The sequence below is a fragment of the Lycium barbarum genome, chromosome 3, assembly GCF_019175385.1.
Source record: "Lycium barbarum isolate Lr01 chromosome 3, ASM1917538v2, whole genome shotgun sequence".
Taxonomy (NCBI): Eukaryota; Viridiplantae; Streptophyta; class Magnoliopsida; order Solanales; family Solanaceae; genus Lycium; species Lycium barbarum.
The window spans coordinates 2,198,029-2,218,538 of NC_083339.1; the positions used below are offsets into that span (position 1 = coordinate 2,198,029).

At 31.3% G+C, this 20,510-nt stretch overlaps 1 protein-coding gene across 1 annotated transcript; it reads left to right on the forward strand.

The window, feature by feature from the left end:
• The first annotated feature begins 14,532 nt into the window (after window positions 1–14,532).
• LOC132629896 (growth-regulating factor 3-like) lies at window positions 14,533–20,163 on the forward strand. The gene is made up of 4 exons (XM_060345304.1): window positions 14,533–15,037; window positions 15,584–15,781; window positions 16,919–17,234; window positions 19,502–20,163. The coding sequence occupies exons 1-4, from the start codon at window positions 14,806–14,808 to the stop codon at window positions 19,920–19,922; spliced, it is 1,167 nt and encodes a 388-aa protein (XP_060201287.1). The 5' UTR covers window positions 14,533–14,805; the 3' UTR covers window positions 19,923–20,163.
• The last annotated feature ends 347 nt before the right edge of the window (window positions 20,164–20,510 follow it).

A 20,510-nucleotide genomic window follows, 5' to 3' on the forward strand; every position in this document is an offset into this window, starting at 1 on the left:
TGACTAAATTCGATTCATGTAAAGTCTCACATTGAAACCTCAAATTAAAGATGAAAAAGTATTTGCCTCTTAACAACAATCCCTTTAGTGGTTAGCCTTACATTTATTTTCTTTATAAGTCTTTCTTTCCAACTACCGGAAGAATGGGAGGCATGGGAACTATTGTACTGGAAATGGTTTTTGCAGTTCCTTCATTGTTTTTTCAATTCTTAAAGAGAAGGTGCTTAAGAAAAAAGTTTGGTAAAGAGTGAGCAGAAAGGGTGGCATGCATGACTCACCAACACTAAAAAGAATAAAAATAATAGATAAATAATAAATGAAAAAAAAAAAGCCTTAAGAATGAAGACAAAAATATAATATATTGATCGCAAAGATTATGGTAAGGTGGTAAGTATCTCTATGTTCTTAGCCCAAAGTTTCGGTCTCGAACGGTAGGAATGAAATGTGGTGAGGTGGTAAGTATATGTATGTTTTTAGCCCAAAGTTTCGGAAGTGCAGGGACACTTCTCCATATGAAATCAAATTAATGGGACTCCAAACTAACTATCAATACCAAATAAATAAAAAATTGAAAGTTTTAGCTAACTTTCTAAACAAATATGACCAACTTTCCAATTTGGATTGTTTAAAGAAGAATCTCTGTCTGTCATAAAACATACACATATAATATCCTAATTTTAAAATACTCCCACCTTTTTTCTCTTTTTCATTTTACAATAAATTATTAATACTTTATTTTACTTGTTAGTTGGGTATAATGAGGTCAAGTTGTCCTTTACAGAGATTCAAAAAAATTTAAACAATATATACTCCATGATATAATCATAAAGTTGATAGTGCTTAATCTTTTTTCTTTATAATGGGGACCATTTTCCCCCACTTGACCAGTTGACCTTTTCAAGATTCAAAATTTCAATAAAATTCCCTTTTGATCGGACGGCTGAAATTCGATGATCACTATGATCCAAACCTAGGAATCTTTTCTTGTGGGACCATGAACGGTGGGTGATCAACACACGTAATAATAGCAATCAATTTCGCGTGCTAACCAATTTGCCTACTCGTGCAAATATATAAATTTGATCATTTTGTGATTGTTTGTGCAAAACCTAATCCTTTATTTATTTATTTTGGGAAATTATACTTCATAGGAAACAAAGACATTAAAAAAATACCTTGGTTTTGAAAATTTATAATTCTTAAATATTAAAATAGGAAGACTAAAATTCATTAAGGATGACTTCTTATTGGTGAAATAAAGAGCTAAACAATGATAGTTATTTTCTTAATCGATCTGAGTTTTAAATGTTAGAACATACGAAAAATAAATGAGAATATGTGAGTACATCATGACCTATTCAGTCAGGATAATTTCTTGTTGGCGAAACAAAGGACTAAACAAACGATAAACAATTCTCTGAGTTGGTCTCGTGAATTTAAAATTTCAGAACATATAGAAAAAATCTGAGGATATGTAAGTACTTCATGACTTATTCCTTAAGGATATATAATTTTTTGTTAGCGAAATAAAAGACTAAATAACAATAGTAATTCTCTGAGTTGCTCCAAATTTAAGATTTTAGGCTTTTAGCATATCTGAAAAGAAACAAGGATATATGAGTATTTCATGACTAATTCTATGGGGATGACTTTTTATATGGGAGCTAACTGAAGATATGACTCATATGAGTACTTCATGACTCATTCTTTCTTCATGAATTTAAATAGTACCTTATTTATTATTTAAAGATGCTTACAAAATAATGATAAGCCTTGTTTTATTTGTATTAATTCTTCAAAGATTTGGATTTCATTTCAAAATTTTATCTTCAATCATTTGCTCTGTCATGCCAGGACAAAATGTATAATATATTAGTCCACGTTTGAAGGTAGGTAACCAACTGTTTTTCTTGGATTCGAAACCTAACTCCAATTATTAGCTAAAAAAAGAAAATTTTAAAAAAATAATCACTGGGATTCAATAATTTCTTTAATACATTAGCAGATAGCACAATTGACAAATCATAAGACTTTGTCTTGCATTTCTTATATTGTTGCGTTTTTAAAAATCAATTGAAGACCTCGAGTTAAGTAGATAATAGCCTTAGCATTCTTTGGGCTTTGAATTGCGAGTTTGACATGAGCTGTATTTGAAAAATAACTATTATTATGATATTGTAAATTTTGTAACAATGTCTCGAGGTTTCATATGTGAAATTGAAGCTCCAGGACAAAAGGTGATATTTTGGACTAACTATTTACTAATGGACCCTTTTTTATTTCTCTGACAATTTATGAATATTTTAGATCACGCTCTAAAGATTCATTTTGAGCAAACTGAACATCTTATGAGAAGACATTAGATCTCAGTCTAAAAAATATAAGTTGCTGCAAACGTTAGACGACAGTCTAATATTTTATCTGTAAGGTTGAGTGATATATGAGCAAACATTAAACCCAAGTCTAACATTATCCGGAAGAAAAAATTTCCAAGGGTTATATTTGCTCAACTTTAAAAATAGGGACACCATCTAAATGGCGGTCTAAAAGGGAACGTGTGCATAAATCAGATAGACAATGGCTATTTTTTAAATTATATGGTTGAAAATCGGCTATTTGTGACTTTTTCCTATAAATTCATATGTAGGTTAGTTAGGTAAAGATATGTGGTTTTTGGTTTTGGTGAAGTTATGGATTAGTAGCTTAATCTGATTTTGGAAAGCTATCGCGGTTGTGGTGTAAAAAATATAAGTTACCATACGTACATTAACCAAACAATTAATTCACCAATCTTTTTCAAAAGTAATTAGCACAATATACCTAAACTAAAATTCCATTCACTGTGATTAATTCATGACTTCAACATATCTTATAACAAGTCATAAGTCTCAACTCAGTAGAGCTAAATCTGAAAACGATGTGTAGTAAAATTGACATGTATTAATTTGTCTATATTCATTTGGATTTATCCATAACGATTGAGACTTTGTTGTTTCTTTATTAAAATCAGTTAATACCTTTTTGTTTATTTATTAACAAAATAATCAAACTACCAGATTCAATTGGATAATCCAACAATCTTGATACTTTGGTTCACCTATTTCTGCCCACTTATTTTTGTCGTACAGAAACTCCATTACCTTTTCTCTTTTTTGTTCGTACTAACTAAAAAAATCCTAATTGGACCCCATTATATTCACTAGTAGTTAGCTAAGGGTACATGGGTTCTTAATTTTGTTATGTGACGTTTGAAAAAAAAAAGTTGTTTTAAAGCACATTATCAATCGTTTCGATTTCAAGCCTAAGAATAGAGAAATTCTTGATCGGAAGTCCTTCTATGCAACATGGATTTGAAATTTTGAATTAGACAGATCAGTGAATTTCAAATATCAAAAGAGGATATCTCAATACACAAAGCATATGACATTCATGTAGGATTCCGGAAGGGTCAGAGAGTTTAATAAAGGCAGTGTATTCTGAAGCAGGGGCAGAGCCAATATACTAGTTACTGGTCCGGCCGAACCTTGTAACTTTGAACCAAATCATGTATTTGTTTTAAAAACTTTATTGAACATGTACAAATTATTAGTTTAGAACCCAGTAACTTTAAAGAACTAGAATCTCGGATCCATGAGCTTCAAATCCTGACTTCACCTCTGCTCTGAAGCATCTATGATCAATTTCACGGCTTGAACCTGTGACCTATAGGTTATACGAAAATAACTTATCCTTGCTTCGAAGATTCCCTTTTGAATTTTAAGTATCAGACAATTATAAAGAATGAAAAAGTATCAATCATTCATAAAGCACAAAAGACCAATTCTTTAATATGCTGGTGTAAGAAATAGATTGTATCATCAACACAAATTCCGTGTACATTAGCTTTTCATTTTGTTTTTTGTTTTTCCACTTTAAATATCCTTTGCTGCCACTGGCTTAAAATATTACTAATAGTTCTGTTTTAATTTTCAGCTCCCTAATTGATTTAAAAAATTAAAACTGCTAGCTTTGGAGGTGGATTTATAATTTGTTGGTAACTAACTTATGAAGATTCCGTAATTAATTGGTTGATGAACTCCTTATTTCTGTGATATGGAAGCATTACCTACTACTTTCTTCACTATATCATTAAAGCTAAAATGTCCTTTGAGTTTATATGCTTGACATTTTGATATTAATGTTGATAACAAATTAATTTTAGATCATTTGGATCCACATACTGAAGAATAATTATAGCTTCATGTGCTTATAAGTTCGTCAAACTGATATTTATTTGTTTATTTATGTGTTTAGTAAACATTCAAAGTGCTTATATGCCAAAATCAATCAAACGCCATAAGTTGGTCTTATCATAATTTTTCACCGAACACATCAACTGCTTCTTATAAGTTTCGGCATTTCTAACCATACATGTATATGTTACTTATAAAATCAGTTTTAACACTTAAAAATCAATACTCCCTCCATTTCAAAATAAGTGTCCTTTTAGGCATTTTATTTTGTTCCAAAATAAGTGACACTTTAGGATTTCAAGAAATTCTATTCTTCTAAACTTACCCTTATTTAATATCAAGAATCATTAAATAACTTTTCTTTTTCTAAGCATTAATTAGGGGTAAGTTGGTAAAAACACTCATAATTTTCTAGGAGTGAACAATTTTTTAAGGGGTGTGCATGAGCTAAAAGAGAGACTTATTTTGGAATGGAGGGAGTAATTAAAGCTTATAAGTTATTTATAATAAGTTAATCCAAACATCCTCATGTTTTTTAATCTTCTCGTAGAATTATTATCATATCGAAAAGATGATTCATTTTATTCCCCCGATTATATTCAACAGTCATTTTGAGTTTTGTTTTCTCAAATTTATTTATGAAGTAAGTAAAAGTATTTTCAATGTGGTCATTCATCAGTATTGTCATTTTTGGGAGTGTTCAATGCATCACATTATAACTGGGCCAGAAGCCCATAGCTCCAAACATACCAAATTATCAAAATGCATAATGGGCTTCCATGTGACAAACACTTGATGATCCGTAACAAAATCAAAATTTTAACTTTTTAATTACAAAAATACAACTTGTTACATTCCTAAAATATCAATAATACTTAATTGTAGGAGTTACAACCATTAATGCAAATTTATTTTTCACTTTCTCTTTCTTTCAAAAATAGTCCCCCCCCCCCCCCCCCCCTCGGACAAAAAAATATGTAAAGGGCATGAGAGAGAATATAATTTTCCAAATAAACAAAACAAAATCAACTTCAAATCCCATATTCCATCTACTATTTAAAAATATAATTTTTATTTCATTTCCTCCTCTTTATTCTTATTTTTTTTATTATCACTTGATGACGGATGCAATAATTTTTTTTGTGACTAAAAGAAATTATTTGAATATATTAATATTAAAAAAAGTACATGAAAAGATATGTTATATGGAAATATGATATATGGTATAAGAAACGTACATGAAAATATATATAAAAAAGTATATGGTATATTCAAATTGGTAATTTAACTGAAAAGATGGTAACAAAATATTTGTGTATATAATAGTAGAAATTAGTATATTTAAGTTTTTATATTATATATTGTATATAATATAATAATACATTTTATTGTATATAGTATATAATATTACAATATACCTAATATATCAATATCTTACTCTACATGACAACCAATTGTACTCTACAATAACATAGATAGTACACAATATTTAGTAGACAATATATATATATATAACAAATACATTAATATAATCAAGAATTAGTTATTTCTTTTGGTTAAAACTCATGACTTAGCTTGCTTGTAGATTATTGTGTTCTTATGCATTTAATTATGTTATCAATAATATAGGGAATTTCCTTATTTTTAGCTTTTTATTCATAGTAATAATCTCCTTATTTTTAGCTTTAAGTTGCATAATTTGTAATATCTAAATAAGTTGCAGATTATATAATTAACTCTTATATATCTTGTATTTATGAAAGTTCCCCAAAAATATAACCTTATGCCCCGTGAAAAAGTTGTTTGCATTGAGGAGCAAATAGGCCATCACAAACTAGGCACAGAACTGCAAATGACCCTATCATATTTTAGGTGGGCTCAAGGTCCAATTTTTGCGCGGATTTCCTTCATATGGACTGGTCTTTAATTTTTATCCCTCAAACTGCTGGTCTTTAATTTTTAGCCCTACTTCTCATTTAATAAAAATTTGTGGGCTAAAGTACCCTTATTTGCTGGTCTACGATACTAGAGATTTTGGTTTCGGAACCGGCAGAGTAAAATAAAAAATTTTGCAAGGCAAGATTTCATAGAAACTGTGCGTATTCGGGCAAAGTTACATCGAAATTATGCAGGGTCCGACATGGTTCTATAGAAATTTTTGAACTTTTTTGTTTTTTTGACTCTCATGGGGTTCAAACCCTAAATGTCAGGGATATTTTCGGTCACTTTTTTATTACTTAAAGTATTGCCGAAGGACAAAAACTAAAGACGGCGATTTGAGGGATAAAAATTTAAGCCTTTTATTACTTAAAGTACTGCCGAAGGACAATAACTAAAGACCAGCGATTTGAGGGGAAAAAATTAAAGACCACCCCAAGATAGGGCCAATCGTTTGAATGACCTGCTCAAGCTGCATTTTTTTGCATGGATTGCCCTTCTTTTGGGGTGGTCTTTAAATTTTGCCCTTCTCTTGGATACCTGAGGTTCTGGGTTCGGACCCCCGCTCAGGCATAAAATAAAAAAATAATTTCGCAAGGCAGGGCTGGGGGAGTGTATGCCGGATCCGACATACAATCCTTAAGGAAAAACTAAAGTTATGCCGGTGGGGGCAGACTTTGCCTCGAGGCATATATTTTTTTTTTTAATTTTCAAGGTAAACTTTTAATTATGCCTTAAGGAAAAGTTCCGTCTTATGGGGCATACTTTTAGTTATGTCTTAACTAAAAGTGTGCCACATAAGACATAACTAAAAGTATGCCACATAAGGCGGAATTTTTCCTTAAGGCATAATTAAAAGTGCGCCTTATAAGGCAAAGTCTATACCTTAAGGAAAAGTTCTGCCTTATGGGGCATACTTTTGGTTATGCCTTAATTAAAAGTCTGCCCCATAAGGCATAGTTCCTTAAGGAAAAGTTTTGCCCCATAAGGCATAACTAAACTATGCCTTGAGGAAAAGTTATGCCCCCTCCGGCATAACTTTAGTTTTTCCTAAGGACTTTATGCCGGATCCGGCATACACTCCCTCCAGCTCTGCCTTGCGAAATTATTTTTTTATTTTATGCCTGAGCGGGGGTTCGAACCCTAAACCTTGGGTATCCAAGCGAAGGGCAAAATTTAAAGATCACAAATATAAGGGGCAAAATTTAAAGACCGCCCCAAAAGAAGGGCAATTCTGCGAATTGCCCCCTGTACAAAATGAAATGGGTTGGGCCAGGTTTTGGTGATGACTTTGGTTGTTATGCAATTTCTCATTCCAACATCTTCTTTCTTCTTTTTCTTTTGTATATCCTCTTATTTTTCTACCCTTTTTTTCCATCCTAATTCCTTTGTCTTCATTACGATGATAAGAACTAGTCTATATTCCTCGAGAAAATTATTTTCAGTTCTACGATGATTACATAGTATAACTATTAGGAGATATATTTGTATTAAGAGATGTTCAGATAAGTAACGTAAATATATATTGCAACTAAAAGCTTAATTACCCACAGTTTGGTATTATATTAAACTATATCAACTTACTACCGTTAAGTAATTAAATAAGGTGACAATATCTATTAATTAGTCACGATTAAATGAAAAAAGCATATGCTCAAACAAATGCCATGCATGTGTAATATATATACTTTGAGTGCAGATGAAGTTTTTACCAATCACTAGATTTGTTTCTCCACTTTTTCCTTTTTCTCTTCTGCCCACTTTACTCCAACCATCCTTTTTCTGATTCGAGAATCATTTTTCATGTAATGACATGTTAAAAATAAGTTTAAATCATCAACATAACTTATTTTGTGATTGCACGAGCAAGCAATTGGACACAGGTGTGTGTAAATTTCAATTTAACTGACATATCAAAATAAAAAAATGTCAATTGATTTATTGATAATGAGTTATCGGGTAACAATTTGTAAATGATTTTGTATTTTATGTTATTGACCTATCAATTTAGTTAACAGTTCTCTAAGTTTCTTTAATGGTTTAACCGATAACCAATAAAATATCTTAAATTTAACCGATAATCAAAAAAAGGTCATTGATCCGAGGATCTTTTGGAAACAACTTTTCTATCTCTATGGTAGGAATAAGGTCTGCGTACACTCTACTTTTTCCAGACCCTACTTTGTGAGATTACACTGAGTATATTGTTCTTGATTCTTTTTGTGAATAGCGTTTCTCCTTCTAAATTTTGATCAACTCACAACACTCATTTTCTTCATCAATGCGTTTGGTAAACATTTCCAAATAGACCATGACCATCGTAAGAAGTTTAAAAAGAAAAAATTGCTATGATTGATGGCTGCCTCACTTTGAAATGACCTTATCGGTTAATCTGATAACTCAACCGTTAACAAATGCTAACTGATTAATCGAAAATTAATAATTAATTTCTTATTCATTCAATTATCAGTTTAACATGTTCACAAAAATATCAATTATTGAACCGATAACATTCACAATCGAACCGAACCGGCCGATAATCTGCCTCTGACATCATCGTCTGGACTTTACATATTTATAGCAAAACACACAATATTTAGTAGTAGTATGAAAACAAGGAAGACCTTGGAAAAATAAGTCACGTGCAAGCACGTGATTAATTTAAGTTAGTAGCCGCGTGCTTGCATTTCTCCACTTTAATTATAAATACTAATACTGAATCTAATAAAGAAAAATTAATAAATAAAACCAAAGATGAGAAAAAGAACAAAAGGTCAAGGAGGAAAATAAGGACCCACATGAGAAGCTATTAAATATCTGACACAAATCTGGGAATTTTTTTATCTGACATTTGTGTCAGTTGACGTATTTAGAGTAGTCTCCTTCCCTCACAGACATGTGACACCCTCACCCCACATTTAAAAAAAAAAAATATTTTTCATATTTTGTTAAAAAAAATAATTTATACGAACAAATATCTTTCTTTGATGTGAATTGTACTATCTCTGTAATACATTTTTTTTGTCGGTCTAAAAAAATGCTATATTTCTATATTTAAAACGGAAAAGGGCATTGAACTATGGAATTTGATATAAAAATGTCTTCTATTTACCTTTTTGCTCTAAAATGCCTCCGACGTCAACTTGGTAGTCTTAAGTTGCCCTTATTTTTAACGCCCCCTTAAAAAAAAATTAAAATTTTATTTATTACGTGGCACGTTCTTATTGGTTAGTTTTAAAATTAACCTAAACTAATTATATTTCAACCCAAAATCCGGATCCACCTAACCTGCCCCGACTTAAAATAGTGACTGTAGAAGCCATTTATCTGAGCCACCATGAATGACCCAAAACCACCGGTAAATTCCTCCATTGATACAGTGACCAATTTCACACTTTACATATTGAGGGAGTTCTTGATCCAGTCTGAAAAACTTTCATATTGAGGGAGTTCTTTGCTTGAAGGTCCATTTATTTTACCTTAGCCTTTGAATATCATTTCATATGTGCATGGTGTTAGATTTATTGATGCTTTAACCAAATTTTCAGTAGTGATATGTTTTGTATGTTGATTTGATCTTAGTTCATTGTGTTCCTTTCAATTTGATACTTGATTTTAGGGTGCAGTTTAAACCTCCTCCAAGAACATACTGTGTGTGGAGGCTTTGGTTAAATGGGAATTTTAGTCGGGGCAGGTATTGGGTTATTAGGTGGATCCGGAATTTGGGTTGGATATAATTAATTTAGGTTAATTGTAAATCTAACCAATAAGAATAAAAAATTTAATTATTTTTTAAATGGGACTGTTAAAAATAAGGGCAATTTAAGCTTAATATGTTGACAGCAAGGGCATTTTAGAGTGAAAAGGTAAACGAAGGTTTTTTTTTTTTAATAACAAATGCCATAGTTTAAGGGTATTTTAGGCTCTTTTCCGTATTTAAAAATAATTTAACTTGAAAATTCTCTTTTGCCTTTTACGAAATTATTTAAAACCACACAAATATCTATGACTTGTTTTAGAACAAAAATTTCAAGGTCTTTTTTTCTTTTTTTTTCTTAAACTTCATGTCTAGTTAAATTATATCACATAAATTGGGACGGATGGAGTAATAAAGAAGAAACAAATGAGGTGGATTTCCCCCCTAATTGGCATTATCCGGCTCGAATCTGGAATAGGCGAGCTCCAATAGGAGCGTTGGACACCCAATGAAAAAAAAAGTGAGGTGGATTGATTTTCTATACTCACATTTTCCATACCAATAGGAACAGATTCGACATATAATGTTTTGAATAAGTAGGCGTAAGTGTTTGAATTTTTATGGCAGTGAACTTGACGATGTTAATTATAGTGGCTTTGTTATTACGAGAAGTATGCTAAATGTGGTCAATTAGGTACAAAATTAAATTGGATCGTGCTATTTTGAAATTCAATGATATTTTTTCTTACCCAAGAAATGTGAAACTAAGCCTATCACAGTAGTCTCGAACATTTCAAAGTATGAGGCAAAGATTTGACTTTGTCTCCTAGAATTCAACAAGCAATATTTATTCGACAAGCAATATTTATGTTTTTAATTAATTATGAAATGTATTATATTCATTCCATATTATTTGTTTTTATACACTCATTAATAAGAAATTTAATAATATTAATCATTCAAAGTATTTGTTTAAACTTTTTTTTTTAATCTCAAACTTAAGCATACGAATTAACACTTCATTAATTAGAGTTATCATTTTTTTTTAAATTGCTCCTTATAAATACTTTTTGTTTTTACTAAAACATTAAATGGATGATATAGCCTGGAATTTCTGTTTTCCTCCACTGACACTTTCTGAAACTTCCTTCAGATGTTTGCATCTCTCTTAATCCTTCCATTTATTGCCATTTCTGCAATATAATTCTACACCTTTTCTCATACTAATAAAATATCTTGGTCAATTATATGCACTAGTAGAATTGAACTTACCTCCCCATTAGATTTTTAAAGATTGTAATTTACATCCCATAAGTTTTAAAGTTTGAGCATCTACATGGACATCTTATCTTTTAGTCACTAGAAATTGAAGTGTATTACAAAAAAAGACATTTTTTCTCCTCAATCCCTTTTCCTGATTATTGAGCCTTACTCTTGTTCGATGGTAAAAATAAAAGAAAAGAAAGAACTTGTTTTGTACATATTTTTCTGATAGATGAAATTCAATTACAAACCTGTAATCAAAGGAAAAGGTAGTGTAAAGTGTGGGGCAGATGCATGTCATGATCAACTGTTCGAATTCTATAACAAACAAAATTTTGATAATTAAGCGGAGAAAGATAGAGGGATATACATATTTGATAATCGAGTTTTGAATAGTTCACTATCAATCCTTCAAAAATGATTATCGAAGAAAAAAGGAAGGGAGGAGGAAGGGGGTTAATCAGTGTAATTAATCTTTATTTTGCCTTTTTTTGTTGTGTTATTATATACATTACCTGTACAATAAACATGATCTTATAACATTAACCAACACGATTTCATTTGATCAGATTAAGGGATCAATAAACAAGAAAATTTCAGACGTTTTACCATATTTTAATTACTTAATAAGCAAGACGTCGAAACTAACACGATTAAAGGTGAATATCTAGCATCAATGAACAATGAGTCTGACATTAATTTATGCATAATTTTTCACAATTCAAGTAAAAAATAATGCATTAATTAAACATTTAAACTCACAAATTCAAGTAAAAAATAATGCATGAATTTGGTTTCATGTGTGATTGATTCTTTATTATGATTAATATTATCATCACAGGCTATCAGAAGGAAATAGAGGACAATTGACCACAAATTAAAGTTTTAAGTTTGAGTCAAATTGTTGCACTTGACATTATCATGACATGCATGTGGAGGGCCTGAATTAAAAAATTGTTTTTAGTTGCCCTAGGTCTTATCATCTTATCTCTGGTAAATAACACCTAGAGAAACATATTAACAGGGAATATCTTGGTATTTGCAATTAATTCATAATTAATTAATAATTAAACTAAGCTTGTAATCTTGTTCCTTTCTAAAGACAAAAAATTATAGTTGGAAAGTGCATGGAAGGAGAAAAGCTCATGTGTTAGCAAAGGGGCTTTCACATCTAGCCAAAATACCCCATCATTAATAAAAACTTTTTCATCCTCTACTTATAACATAATCTTGCCTAACTTTTGACCAAACAATAATAATCTTGCCCTAGCTTCTAAAGAAAGTTAAGATTATAGCCAAGTAGAAATTACTGTATAACATTTTTTTTGTTTCCTTCGGAAGTTCTTTGACAATGTTGATATATATCGATTTGGTTTTTAAAACAAGAAAGAAGATCAACAATTGTTATTACACTTTGTGAAAAAGTTTAACTTTGCTCTTCGCTAGAAGTTTAACTCATCCACGCAGATCCAGATTCAAAATTGAATTTTAAAGGTTCAATGTTTCAGGTTCATAACATTGAACGTCCTATTAAAATTTAAAATTATAGGTTTTGATCTCCTATTTATTGCGATCTTAGTATATTTTAAGTGAAAAATTATAGTTTGCATTGAAAGTGTTGAGGCTGCATCCGCCCTTGCATCCATGTTCTCGCCATTACAAGCTCGAAATGCCATTAGTGATAACAGACCAATATTTATATAAGAAAAAAGTCCAAGTTTGAATATGACTTTACTATAAACTCACACAAAGATATATATCTATATATATAGTTAGTAAAAAATAATAAATTCAGTTGAATTGATAAACCTCGCTCCATGTCCCTTTATCCTGGTCTATCTTTTATTTTTCTCTTTCTTTTTTAGTATCAAATGTTGTCCAAGTCTGTGACCAAAACTTTGTTACTTGTACAAACTTACTTGGAGAAAATTAGACAAACTCTGAGTTTTTGCTGAAATAGAACTTGCAATTGTCAGTTTCTTGTTTATTTTTTTTAACTCCTTTCATTTCATTCTCAGGGATACTGTTCAGTTTCTTGATTTACATTGTAGCAGAAAAATGTAGATTTTTTTTAGTTATTTTGAGTTCAATTCATAACTCTTTAACTGCAGCTTTATCTCATTTTCTTCCATTTGGTTCCCTACCCACAGCTTACACATACAGACAGACAGAGTCTGCAGAAACTTACACCCTATTTTTTTTAATACTAGGATTTAACTAATTTAGTAGGAGTATATATCCACAGTCTAAATAATTTATACACTTCCAGTGTATTTACTAGCACCTTCCCGTTTCATTTTACCCGATCTTATATGAATGAACATAATGTTTAAAGAAAATAAAAATTTCGGTAATTTGTGGCTTTAAACATATCATCACATTGTATTGAATACGTCACTTTAAAATTTACGATCTTAAACCTGTCATAACATCTTTGTGACTTTAAAAACTTGTCACTAAGTATAAAATGAGAAGCTATAAGTTAAATTGTTTCAAGATTTAGTAAGAGGTCATTTTTTTCTTTTGGAAATAGATTAAAACAAAAATAGGGACACGTAAATGAGAATGGAGGGGAGTAATATAACCTGCTTTATTTTTTCAGATTACTTGTAGTTATCATTTAACTATTCTACAACAATAATATAATAGTAACTATATGTTTCAGGTTCAATCAAGTTGAAATTAACTATATAAATTATCACTGATCATGTTACTCCATATAAAATCATCTCATGCTAATATTATTTAATTAAAAGAAACTTAGAAGTTTTATATCTTTTAGTTACCATTTAAGCAATCTAATATAATAAACTATTTCTTTTGCAGTGATCTAATCTAATACTAGTACAAGTTTTGACCAAAAATTTAAAAAAGGTATAGTATAAGTTAAAATCTTTAATAGTAACCATCAATTGTGGTGTTGGATTCAAGTCTTGAGAATGAAGTTCTCTTTTTGGTAGAGAATTATTTTTCCTTTAATAATCTTATGGGATGAACTTTAAATTAATCGAGACCTAAAAATAAATATCAGACCTCAGGGGTGAGACATTAAAATATATTTACTTATAATACTCCTCCTGTCTCAGTTTTGATACTTTTCTTTTTTCGAGAGTCAAACTTCTTAATTTTGACCGTGTGTTTGAACGTAGAATCTTTAAATTTTTTAAAATAAAATTTACATATTTAAAAATTACGTAAAAAGTATTATAAATCACCATAATTAATAATTTAAAATATTTAAAAAATATATAAAATATTACGATAAAGCTCTCGGAAAAATGAAAAGTATCAAACAAATTATGACTGAACGAGTAATAGGGAGTACACTTTTCTCTCAATTGTCTTGTCTCACTACCTTTTTCTCAAACACCCTTAGATGAGCTTAGCTAAAGTTCATTTCTTTTCTTTTTCTTTCCATTTTTCATCACTTAACTAGTTAGTTTTAAGTCCTTTGAGTGGGCTTCAACCAAAAGACAGTAACTTTGCAGCTTTTTTCCTATCTCTTCTTGCAAAAGATATTATAAAATGGTCCACAGAACTCGCTGCAAAAGCTTCCTTTTTTCACCAAGAACCAAACTCTAAACATCCAAAAAAACTTCAAGAAAACAAGCCAATAACAACCAAAAAAAAATCCCATTTTTTTCTCTGTATCTTCTTTTCTAGTCTGTGTCTACAATGGACTTTAATTATCTGAAGCAATGGAGAAATCAAGAGCAAAATGAGTCAGAAGAAGAAAATTCTGCAAAGTTACCAAGACTTGTTCTTGATCTTGACTCTTCTTTTTCTGCTAATACACAATGTGTTTCTGATTCTTGTGCACTTCCATTGTTTGTATCTGAACCAACCAAATTGTCAGCATATAATACTGTTTCTTCAGATTCAACACTCACTGCCACCAAATTTCCCAGTAAGTGAATACTATTACTCATGACCTTCTCTTTCTGTTTTTAGTGCCCATTGGCCAAGATTTGTACTTTATAGATTTCAGAATGTCATTGAACTTATTAAGTTTGAAATTTAAAAGTATATGTTAAATCTTAAATACTCTTAGCGAAATGTCTCTAAAAGTTTAGAGCTTTTTTTATGAGTCCAGAATATTAATTTGTAGTATATATTAAATCTTGAACACCCTTAGTGTAATTACTGGCTTCTCTACGACTCGTGTCTGTTAAAAGTTTTTAGCTTTTTTATCTGTCAAGACGTATTCAAGATTTGAACTCTATGGTTCAAAACTTCATTTTGTATATATCTAGTAGATTTCTTTAACATTCAATTTCGTCGAAGTCAAACATTACTTCTTATTTATATATATACTAATCTTGAACACCGTTAGCGAGATTATTGTCTTCGCCATGACTTGTATCTGTTAAAGTTTTGAGATTATTGTTGTTAAGTATCATATTAATAATAATTTTTTTTTTCTTTTTTTTGTGTTTCTTCTTTTGGATTATAGGGATGGGAAGTAGTTACTTCAGCTTAGCTCAATGGCAAGAACTTGAACTACAGGCTTTGATTTACAGACATATGTTAGCTGGTGCTCCTGTTCCTCATGAACTTCTTCATCATGTTAAGAAAAGTCTCATCAATTCATCTCCTTATTATAATTTGCCTCAACAACAGTTTCAACAGTATCACCATTATCAACAAGCTTGTAAGTTTTCATCTTTTTCCCCTCTTCTAATTATTAATGCAGAGTAGAAGGTAACATATCTTATTTTTTAATTCTTGTAGTTTAAGGAGACTTACATGTATATATCCTTTGAATAATCTGATGGTGTAAAAAATTATTTGTACTGACTGTGTATAAAACTTAAACTCATACTCCTGCTATATATAGTCTGTAAGGAGAAAGATCTGTATGTCTATGAATTTACTAAGTTTTGAAAAATGAGTAATGCATTGTTAAAAAATATGTTTTTGCTCTATATTTTTAGACAACTAAATTAAAAAACAAGTACCTTTTTCAGTGCCCTGCATGTTTTTATTTCTCCTTCTAGTAGAGGTTTGATGCGATTTCTCTTTTCTTGGTTTTTAAGCTTGGGAAAAAATGGAAAACAGTGTTTTCAAAACACACAATTAAAAATTTGGTCTTGATCATCTATATGTAGCTTTAGTCAATACAGTCAAAGCTAGAGCAACCATCCTTTAAATCAATGTATACTACTAGTTGCCTAAGTCAATGGCCTCAACTGACCTTTATGCTATTAGTTATTATCATTATTTTTTGTCATTTTCAAGAATAATGCTTTTGGGCGTATGTAGTTGTGGATTTACTATGAATATGATCTTATTAAACGTATATATTAAAAAAAAAAAAAATTGAACTCACCAAACTTGTCCTAGATTCGCCTCTGCATCTATATTTACACCACATCAGGGGCGGAGGTAGAAGCCCAGATACGGATTCGGCCTAATCCAATAGCTTTCGATCAAACAGAATATTAGCGTTAAAAAGTTCATTAAAATATGTACATATATTAAATTTACAAAATAGTTATTTACTTAAAGTCCTGGTTTTAAAATTCAGAACCCATAAAGTTCACTACTAGAAAATTGCTAATTTCCAATGAAATTTGGCTCGTCTTATAACATTTTCAACGGATTTTCCATCAGAAAGACCTTATCGACGAGCCAAATTCTGGTGGTACCATTAAATTAGCTATTTTCTGGAAGTGGTTGAATTCCTGGCTGCCCCTCTGCATCACATTCTTGAACTTTAAATGACACATGAGTTCCAAGACCAAGAAGTTACTAATAATTTTTCTTTTTTTCTGTGTAAATTATGAAGTCTTACAATCAGGTTATTGGAGAAAAACAAGTATGGATCCAGAGCCAGGGAGGTGCAGAAGAACTGATGGGAAGAAATGGAGGTGTTCAAGAGATGTAGTGACTGGCCATAAGTACTGTGAACGCCACATCCACCGTGGCAAAAACCGTTCAAGAAAGCCTGTGGAAATCACCACAACCGCCGCCCCTCGTGGTGGCAATGCCACCAGCATGGGCGGCGGTGACACTGCCATGGCTGGCCATGGGAGTGTTACTCCTCAATTTGCTCTATCTGGACATGCAGCAGCTTCCATTGATATTCTTCACCTCAATCAAAGGTATAATGCATTTTTGAATATTGTATAATGCATTTTTTGAATATTGGGTTTAAGTTATATGCATTGATAATATATAGTAGTATTTTATATCATCAAGTTAGTTTATTTGCCGCAACAAGCCGTGTTGTTCGAACTCTTCAAAAATGTTGATCGTTGCACGTTGGATTATCCAAAAATAGTGTATTTTTTGTGAATCTGACACCGATCGATGTGGCAGTATTTTTGGAGAATCAGAGCGTAACATGTAACCGCTTACAACAAACATGATCTTATAAATTAAACTATAACAGGTTCAATTACACACATATAGAAGAATCTTTACATTGTCCATATATATAATTAATTTAAACCTTTGAACATGTTGAATATTGTGAATAAATTGTGATTCTTGCATCCTCGTGTTAATATTTTATTTTTGGGGTTTGGGTTTATTTCTTATTTCAAAATTTATGAAGAAAAAAAAGTTTCTTATAACAAATCATTTTTCCAAAGGACAAGCTATGTTGTTTGGACTTTTAAAAAATCACGGCAAGTATGTGTTAAATCTTATAAAATACAAAGTAGTATAGTACAATTTTAGAGAGTCCAACACGAGTATCGTAGCAACTCCAGAGAATCCGAGCAACAAGAGGGCAAGTATTACTTTTCAAAAGATGACTGGTTTATAGCAAAAGAGGTGACAAGAAGTTCAATTATATATGCTATCACAACATTGAATTCTTTTAACTTTTAACTGAAGGGACTAGTTTATCTTTGTATTATTCTCTTCTTACCCCATCCTCTCCTTTTCACCAACCACCTCCAAAGAGACATCTCATAGTTATAATGGTTGATTGATACTTGTCTCCCAAAAGGGAGAATATCACAATTAAAACCTTGATCAAATTGCTTTATCTTTCTTATCTACATCAAATTCCATTATCACATTTTCCCTATATTCTTTCATTCACTCGTGGAGGGGTCCATTACTGATTTTAGAGGAGCTAATATTAAGATTGTTTAGGTCTACTTTTATTTATGTTTGTTTCCCGTTTGCTGTTTAACAAATACAACTCTATGTTTAGGGTTTGAATTCGAAATCTTTGATTAAAAATGGAGAGTACTTACAATTCTACCGTAACTCTTGTTAATTGACACTTGTCTACCAAAAGGAAGAATATCTAAATTGAAACCTTGATCAAACCTTGATCTTTATTTACTTCAAATTCCATTATCACATTTCCTATATTCATTTAGACTCATGGAACTTACTGAAAATTTTCTTGGATTGTTAGCGTCTCATTTAAGATAGTTTTGGTTCATTTTCATTTTTTTTTGTTTCCCATCCGATATATGGTATTTTTATTGAAGCCCAATTAAATTTGAATTCACATTGAGAAGTTCCACATAACCCTAGTTTATTGATAGTTGTCTCCCAAAAGGGAGAATATCTAAATTAAAACCTTTGATCAAATGCCTTTATCTTTATCTTATACTTCAAATTCCATTTCACATTTTTTCCATTCTTTTATTCTTCATTCATTCATGGTGGGGTCCACTGACTGAAAATTTTCTTGGATTGTAAGAATCTCATTTAAGATTGTTTTGGTCCACTTTCAGTTTCATGGTTGGACCCCAAATCCCACCTTCTTGATTTTTTCTTCTTCTGAGTTTGCTTTAGCCTTTAGTACATAGCTGCTTTTTTGTTTTGTGCATGTTGAATAGGACTCACCCCATCCACTTGTTCTCTGTCTCTGCATATTTAAAGAGCCAACCCCACCCCCACCTCCACCCCATTCATGATGTGTAAGTTTTATGTACAGACAAGTAAAAAATATTTACACAATCACGTTAAGTGTAAGATAATTATACCTAAATATCTATGATAAATATTAAATGGTAATAGGGTGAAAAGGTTACCTAATTTGTTGTCCAAGTTAAACTATACTGATTGTATAAAAAGTCTTTGCACTATCAATACCTATAGCTTAAATCTATTAATGTTCTTATCCAGCGAACTAAAAAAGATTTCACATGTCTAGCCGTAACAGTTTGTAGCCATCGCCGGTGTATACTTAGTATATAACAAGTGTATAATCAATATATATGTATACACAGATCATACAGTGTTATACTTTGATCATACACCGACTAAAATTACAAAAAATAAAGACAAGGGTTATTTTTTGTTGTGAGCTTTATTAGACTGTTGTATAGTGTAAAACTATTTTTATTTTTTTTCTTGTTGCTTTATGTAAAACTATAGCTAACATGGTTTATATTTCTAGGCCTTCAGAATTTATAATTGAGAAAAAGAGTCCAATGGAAGCCCCAAATGATGTTTCAAAGGATGGTAAATCCAGTGGCCAAATCCTTCGCCATTTCCATTTCTTTGATGATTGGCCTAGACAACAACTTCAAGAAAGTGAAAATGCTAGTTCAATGGCTTCTGCCACCAGCCTCTCTATTTCAATGCCCGGAAACCCCTCGTCCGATGTCTCGTTAAAGCTCTCAACGGGAGAGAGCCATAACGCTGGTACTCGAGTCAGTAATGTTGAACGATCCACGTGGGGAACTAACCATGTGGCATCGATGGGTGGACCACTCGCCGAGGCTTTAAGGTCATCGATGTCCAACTCGTCGCCTACGAGCGTTTTACATCAGTTGCCAAGTGGAAGCACGTTGGGGGCTAGTTATGTTAGCACTTGATTGAGCAAGTGCACTCTTGATTTGGTTTTGGACTCTATATAACTTCTTTTGGTTTGTTTCACTTTTTTCATCTTTTGCATTGAGAGCACCTTACAAAGGTGCATTGTATTATTTAGGTTTGTGTAGGTGAAATCATGAAGGCTTTGCTTATTTCTGTTACTTGTAAGTTGTGCATGTTGATTTGTAACAACTATTTTCAAACTAAAACACCCATTATTAAGGCTGGATCTTATCTCTTGAACGACTTGGGTAATGTGAAAATGGCAACTGGACGACGAGGATGCAACTGCATCTAATAGTAGCGTTTATCATATTTTCATCTTTTCCAACATTAAGACAGGAAAGTTGTTTGGTCTAACGACATCCCAAAACGAATGTGCAAAAGAGCCAACCTTTTACTTTTGTTGTTAAAATTTATGCCTATAAATGTATCACAACTCAAGCCTAGAGCACGTATTGTCCGCTTTGACCCAATAGACCTTACAAATCTGTCCCTTGGGCTATGACATCATTGAGGCCAAAAAACTAACTATCATGAGAACTTGTGATCTGCCTTATAATTCTTCACTTTCCTCTCCCATTCTGATG

Bases quoted from the DNA above. Each gene is read 5' to 3' on its own strand.
- LOC132629896 (XM_060345304.1), top strand. From the start codon at position 14,806: ATGGACTTTAATTATCTGAAGCAATGGAGAAATCAAGAGCAAAATGAG. The intron at 15,038-15,583 runs GTAAGTGAATAC...TTTGGATTATAG, and splicing joins CACTGCCACCAAATTTCCCA to GGATGGGAAGTAGTTACTTC. The intron at 15,782-16,918 runs GTAAGTTTTCAT...TAAATTATGAAG, and splicing joins TCACCATTATCAACAAGCTT to TCTTACAATCAGGTTATTGG.